This window comes from Austrofundulus limnaeus, unplaced genomic scaffold, assembly GCF_001266775.1.
Source record: "Austrofundulus limnaeus strain Quisiro unplaced genomic scaffold, Austrofundulus_limnaeus-1.0 Scaffold136, whole genome shotgun sequence".
Taxonomy (NCBI): Eukaryota; Metazoa; Chordata; class Actinopteri; order Cyprinodontiformes; family Rivulidae; genus Austrofundulus; species Austrofundulus limnaeus.
Window position 1 is genome coordinate 1,016,689 of NW_013952538.1, and position 7,052 is coordinate 1,023,740.

Consider the following 7,052-nt stretch of genomic DNA (forward strand, 5'->3'; position numbering starts at 1 on the left):
CACACACACACACACACACACACACACACACACACACACACACACACAGTCTCTCACCTGGTTGTTGAGGAAGGACTCCGCCTGTTTCACGTCTCGCAGGAACAAGTGAAAAATGTGAGCCTGGACCAGAACTTCCCTCCGGCTCTCCCACATCTCGAGGAGTTTGTTCCAGCCGACGTCGAGCTTCTGGAGCCACTGCTGCAGGGCGGCCTGAGGCAGAGGAGCGTCCTCGGACTCCAGCAGCTCGTTCATGGCCTGCAGGCGCTCGTAGTCCTCCTCGTACCTGCGGCCGCAGGAACACAGGCATTAGATGAAATCATAAAAATTAATTAGGCTTGTGGTCCATCGGCCACGTACCGTCCTATCTCCTCCTTCAGAGCAGCGTGCTTGTTGATGAGCTTCTCCGCTTCTTCCAGGTTGTTGGGCAGCTGGTCGGAAGCAGCAGCCGTCTGAGTCTGGACCAACCAGGTGAGGAACGAGTCCAGGTCCTGACGAGACAAGAGGTGGGTCACAAATCTGTAGTTTAAGCTGCTGAAATGGACAAAAGATGATGATTAATGATGACTCTTCCACCTGTATGAAGCTCTGCAGTCGGCTGGCCACCAGTAAAGAGTCCTCACATCCCTGCAGGGTCCGTTTAAGCTCCTCCCACTCCACGCTGATGTCATCAAACGGAACAAGAACCTCCATGGTTCGACCTGAGTGAACGGTTGCCAGATGCTCTGCTTCCTCCTAACATCAGCAAGCAGAAGAGTTTTGATGATTTTCGTTTGAAAATGATTTTTAAATCTCGTGTTTTGTCCTGTCGGTACCTGCAGGTGCAGCAGTTTGGGCTCCAGGACTGACAGGGCCCCCTCCATGGTGGAGAGGCGCCTCTGCAGGGCCAGGACTCCTCCCAGGTCGCTGCCCACGTACTGCGTGGCGTCTATGGCTTTCCTCTTCTCCTGTATCTGGGACTTGATCTCCTGGCACTCCAGCAGGTAGTTCTGCAGGCGCAGCATCGAGTCCAGCTGGTCCTTCTTCTGCTCCACGAGCTCCACGATGCTGTTCCACCTGGAGCCCCGGAGAACACAACGTTCAGCTGAACAAGCTTGAATTACTGCTGAACTGTAAATGTGTTTTCTACAGTGGGGTGTGGAAGTTTGGGCAGCCTTGTTAATTTTACTGATTTATCGTTATAAATCATCAGGGTTTCCCCTACAGGTACAGTAATTGATCGTGGCGCTCCGCCACAGCAAAATAAAAGCCGCCACACCTGTTTATTTTCTTTTAGCAATGAAAAACAGGGGTTGACACACAACCATTGTTTGGATTGTCCGAGACAACCTATTGTCATTTCGGACAACCACCAGATCATTCAACTGTTCAGCACACTTTACACAAGGAGATGCTGTATGGGAGTGTGATGCAGAGGAAGCCTTTTCTCCGCCCACATCACAAACAGAGCAGCTTGAGGTATGCTAAAGCACATTTGGACAAGCCAGCTCCATTTTGGAATAAGGTGCTGTGGACTGATGAAACTAAAATAGAGTTATTTGGGCAGAACAAGGGCCATTATGCATGGAGGAAAAAGAATACAGCACTCCAAGAAAAACACCTGCTACCTACAGTAACATGTGGCGGTGGTTCCATCATGCTGTGGGGCTGTGTGGCCAGTACAGGGACTGGGAATCTTGTTAAAGTTGAGGGACGCATGGATTCCAATCAATACCATCAGATTCTGGAGACCAATGTCCAGGAATCAGTGACAAAGCTGAATCTGCTGAAGCTGGGGCTGCATCTTCCAACAAGACAACCATCCTAAACACTGCTCAGAATCTACTGAGGCCTTCATGCAGAGAAACAAGTAGAACGTTCTGGAATGGTCATCTCAGTCCCCAGACCTGAATATTATAGAAAATCTGTGGTGTCACTTAAAGAGAGCTGTCCATGCTCAGAAACCATCAAACCTGAATGAACTAGAGATGTTTTGTAAAGAAGAATGGTCTAAAATACCTTCAGTCACAATCCAGACTCTCATTAGAAGCTGTAGGAGGTGTTAGAGGCTGTTATTTCTGTGAAAGGAGGAGCTACTAAATATTGAGTTAAGGGTTTTTTTTGGTGCCCAAATTTATGCACCTGCCTAATTTTGTTTAACCAATTATTGCACACTTTCTGTAAATCATATAAACTTCATTTCACTTCCCAAATATCACTGTGCTTGTCCCCTATATGATAAATTTAACTGATTTTTTTTTTAAATCCAAACAATCAATGATTTTTTTAAGGTAAATCAGGAAAATTAGCAATGGTGCCCAAATTTTTACACCCCACTTTACAATTTATTAATTTGTCCTTTTGCATCGTCAGAACTACTTCAGTACCTGGAGTTGAGGTGGTCCTGGCAACCTCGGACCTCTGTAGAAGACGGATGACCTCCATCCAGGAGCTGCTGAACTATCTGATTGACATCCAGGATCCGTCCCATCAGGCTGTTCATCTCCTGGTCCAGACTCTCAAACCTGCAGCCATCAGAGCGCGGGGGCTCATAAGACAAGTCTGATTCTACATTCAAGACCTCCTCCTCCTCCTCCTCACCTGTGTGCCACCACCTCCACGTCCTCCAGCCTTTCGGGGATCTCCATCTTGTGGAGCCACTGCTCCTTCTCGTCGATCCACAACTCGCAGGCGTTGACCTCGCTGAACATGCGGTAGACTGCGAGCGCGTCGTGAAGCCACTGCTGCCTCAGCACCGCCACCTCAGCCACCTCCGTGTACAGCTGCTCCACCTCTCCCATGCGAACCTGGACGTCCTGTGGACGGAAGAAGAGGTAGAAGAGGACAAAAAGGTTTAAAAAGGATGAAACTCACAGAAGACTCCGACCAGACGAGGCGCACACCTCCTGCTCGCGGTATCTCAGAGGCAGCGCCACCACGTGTTTGCGCAGCGCCACCACATGGAAGCGGTGTTTGTCGATGGCCTCGGTGACGCCTCGGTGTTTCTTCAGCAGCGACTGGGTGGAGTACTCGTCATGACCGAAGTCCTCGCTGGAGACCAGGCGGTAGGTGTCCTGCAGCCAGGCTGCCACGTCGTCCGTCTCCGTGGAGAACTGGAAGAAGTTGAGGGACTCCTGCAGGTAGCTGAGGTGCTGCGCCGCCTGGTCCTCCAGCTTCTTCCACTCGCCTTTCACCTCCATGATGTGCTCCTGGATCCCCACAGTACCAAAGCTCTTTTCACTCAGAATCTGCTTCCCGCACTTTATGATGTTCTGGAGACGGTGGGACAAAAACAGTCACTTACATGGAAAACATTTCTGAAGACTTCAAACCTCAGTGTGTTTATGAGCTGTAGTTTCTGGTTAAATCTGACTTCAGCTGATGAATTAATAAACCAGGATACAAGCCATAATAAGAAGAGAAATGATGGACACCAATCAGAATATTGACTAAGTTAAAAAAGGAACAAGTCCACATGGTACGCCTCTAAGAGACACATTTGACAAAGAACACCAAAAATTAAAAAAGCAGGTCGTTGCATCACATCACAAGTTCACAACATGTACGTTATAAACATTTATTTGATAAGAAAGACCAGGACTGATGTTTTTTTTGGTGACTATCCTCAACAAATACATGCCTCCAGGAAGTAACTGGGATCTTTAGAAACATTTATTTATTTATTTTATGAATTAACATCTTCTGAAACTGAAGGAACGTTAGTTTGTGGGGTGATATGAATGATACGAACTATTCTGTTTATTATTACAACTTATTTGCATTTAGAATTGAAGATTTTTCTGATTCTTCACTTTTTGCTGCCTTCTTGTTGATTCTATCTGTGGCTAAAACAATTTTGTTTTTTTTTTTAACTTTGAGAGGAAACTGGGTCTCACCCCTAATTTACACTAAAAACGGTTCCGCTCTGTGCCGCTGTGTTTCACCACCATTCGTTTGTACCCCGCTCCGAATCTAATTTTGGGGGATCGCCGTCCGCTCACCGCTGCCCTGCGCCGCCATGCGGAGCCTTGTAAATACTCTTATAATGGTTGAGTATTTGCTGCGGAGGTCGGACTGCAGCAGAACCACATCTAGTGTAAATTAGGACTAACTGGACTCCAGGTGTTCTCTGTGGCTGGAACCTGTTTATTTCCAGGGACACATAAACATCTTACTCAGTTCTCCAGAGCTCAGAATTGAGGCTTGGTTCTGTTGGACCGTTGTGGTTCTGGAGTAGTAGTATTTTAATCTAATAACGCAATTAATCGTTAGTTGACTGATTGTTTGTGTCTCTAGTTTACAACAACAGAAGTTACTCACAAAGAAGATAAATTGTATAATGACTGAAACAGGAATTATTCATGTCTGGAGAGACTCTTGAACTGATTATTTCTTCACATTTTCTAAAAACAGACACAATTAAAATGGAAAAGGAATAATTTAAACAGAGACAAGTTTATATTTTCAAGATAATGACAAGAAGGAGGTGTGTAAAGTTTGAGGTTCAAATTCATTTGTTTCATGGGTCATATGTTAATTTGCCATTATGTTGAGGTAGAATAATTTAAAATATCAAAAACAGGAAAAACAATAAAATAAAATAAGCATGACCAGCCAGTATCTGTAGGTGTTCCATGTTCAGATTGTCACAAAAGCAAAAAGCCACACACCTGCAGCAGGGACCTGTGAGCCAGCAGCTCCCCGGCCAGAGTTTTGTGTTTCTGAAGTAACCTCAGAACGCTGCTCAGGTCTTTGCCAAAACCCTGAGAGGCCAGGATGGAGCTTTTCTCCCGAATCCAGGCCTCCGACTCTTCCAGCTCCTGACAACATGAGACCATGTCTATCAATATCTAAAAGGGTAAACCGTCTGATTTAATCAATTCTGGGTTAAAGTTCAAACTTGTTAGAAACACCCAACAGCCTCTGTCTGTTCCTGTGAGCCACCCCACCTGAAAAAACGCCCACAGTTTTCGGGACTCTTCAAGCTCGGCTCGTCTTTTAGCTGCCAGCTGCTTCAGCTCCTCCAGACAGGAAGAGACGTGGTTCACACGGTTACAGATCACCTGTGGGTCGCAGGGTTGGTAACCTGTGAGGCAACAACACAGAGATTAATCATTATGACTTAAGTCATTAGTTACTTCTCTCTGTGTTGTGTGTGTGTGTGGGGGGGGGGCTTATTTTTCCTACAGAGTGGGGACAATTCTCCTGAAAAAATGAGTCCAAATGCAAATTATAGGTGGGTGGTTAGGTTTAGGACCAAGGAGTGAATAGAGTTTAGGTTAGTTTTAGGTTAAATGGTCAGGGTTAGGATATAAAATTTCCAAAACATGAATGGAAGTCAATGCACGGTCCCCACAGGGATATAAAAACCAGACCTAGGTGTGTGTGCGTGTGTGTGAGCACCTTCTATTGTGGTGAATTTAAGAGCAGCAGAATTGAGCGTCTCGACTCTCTCAGCCTGAATGGTGATGTCAGCTTCCTGTAAGCTGTGCTTCTGCAGCAGGTCGTCCACCTCCAGAAGGTGCTTCCCGAAGTCCTTTGAAAGCAGCTGGACCTGACAGATATCAAGAGATCAACACGCTGCATAATAAATTCACTCCGTACGTTCAATAAAAGCCCATCCTACAGTACCTGCGTGTCCTCCATCCAGTCGATCATGTACACCATGTCCTGAAAAGTCTTCTGCAAGGCCAGGTTCTTCTCCAGGCGTGTCCTCCTGCCCGCCACCAGCTCCTTCAGGAGGCTCCACTGACCCAGGATGTTCTCCTTGCGTGCCGAGATGCGCCGGATGTCGTAGTAGCCCTCTTTTTCCATCTCCACGGCGAGTTCCACGATCACACCGATTCTCTCTTCATACGAGGCGATGTCCGCCTCGATGGCTTCATGTTTCTTCATCGCCGCCTCGACCGCTGGAAGGTCGTAGCCAAAATTATCCTGAAGGTAGAAAAAAGAAAAGGCAAGACGTTGTGCAGCTGAAGCGTGAAGAAACGAGAGGGAAGTGATAAAATCTGATAAAGAAATATCACTGAAAGTAGGAGGGAAGAAAATAAAACACATAGATGTGCTTTTCATTCAGCGCTTATCCTTAGGATCCTAAGTAACTTTTGCAGGATCCTGAGAAAACTTTGTAGGATCCTAAGAAAACTTTGCAGGATCCTAAAATAGTTTAGCAGGATCCTAAAACACTTCTGCAGGATCCTAAGTAAGCTTTGTAGGATCCTAAAATACTTTTGCATGATCCTAAGAAACCTTTGCAGGATCCTAAGTAACCTTTGCAGGGTCCTAAGTAACATTTGCAGGATACTAAGTAACCTTTGCAGGATTCTAAGTAACCTTTGCAGGGTCCTAAGTAACCTTTGCAGGATCCTAAGTAACCTTTGCAGGGTCCTAAGTAACCTTTGCAGGATCCTAAGTAACCTTTGCAGGGTCCTAAATAACCTTTGCAGGATACTAAGTAACCTTTGCAGGATTCTAAGTAACCTTTGCAGGGTCCTAAGTAACCTTTGCAGGATCCTGAGAAAATTTTGCAGGATCAAGAGAAACCGTTGCAGGATCCTAAGAAAACTTTGCAGGATCCTAAGAAAACCGTTGTATGATCCTGAGAAAGTTTTGCAGGATCCTAAGTAACCTTTGCAGGATGCTAAGTAACCTTTGCAGGATCCTAAGCAACCATTGCAGGGTCCCAAGTAACCTTTTCAGGATACTAAGTAACCTTTGCAGGGTCCTAAGTAACCTTTGCAGGGTCCTAAGTAACCTTTGCAGGATCCTGAGAAAATTTTGCAGGATCAAGAGAAACCTTTGCAGGATCCTAAGAAAACTTTGCAGGATCCTAAGTAACCTTTGCAGGATCCTAAGTAACCTTTGCAGGATCCTAGGAAATCTTTGCAGGATCCTAAGTAACCTTTGCAGGATCCTAAGTAACCTTTGCAGGATCCTAAGAACATTTTGTAGGATCTTGAGAAAGTTTTGCAGGATCCTAAAATACTTTTTGTCAAGGACAGCTCTGCTGGTTAATGTCCCCACCATTGTGCATTTGATCTTGTTTCATTTTTAAACTTCCTGTTTTATTTTGTACA

General features: G+C 45.7%; 1 protein-coding gene across 5 annotated transcripts in view; it reads right to left on the minus strand.

Moving 5' to 3' along the window:
• The window catches only part of sptbn4b (spectrin, beta, non-erythrocytic 4b), a 66,832-nt gene that overhangs the window by 37,960 nt on the left and 21,820 nt on the right, over positions 1-7,052 (minus strand). For all 5 annotated transcript variants that reach the window (XM_014015948.1, XM_014015947.1, XM_014015949.1 and 2 more), the window contains exons 12-22: positions 5,608-5,910; positions 5,380-5,530; positions 4,926-5,062; positions 4,647-4,796; positions 2,880-3,248; positions 2,578-2,792; positions 2,364-2,501; positions 813-1,053; positions 574-732; positions 358-488; positions 58-283 (exon numbers count right to left, since the gene is read on the minus strand). In XM_014015948.1, the coding sequence (XP_013871402.1) occupies positions 58-283; positions 358-488; positions 574-732; positions 813-1,053; positions 2,364-2,501; positions 2,578-2,792; positions 2,880-3,248; positions 4,647-4,796; positions 4,926-5,062; positions 5,380-5,530; positions 5,608-5,910 (2,220 nt within the window). The remainder of the gene's footprint in view (positions 1-57; positions 284-357; positions 489-573; positions 733-812; positions 1,054-2,363; positions 2,502-2,577; positions 2,793-2,879; positions 3,249-4,646; positions 4,797-4,925; positions 5,063-5,379; positions 5,531-5,607; positions 5,911-7,052) is intronic.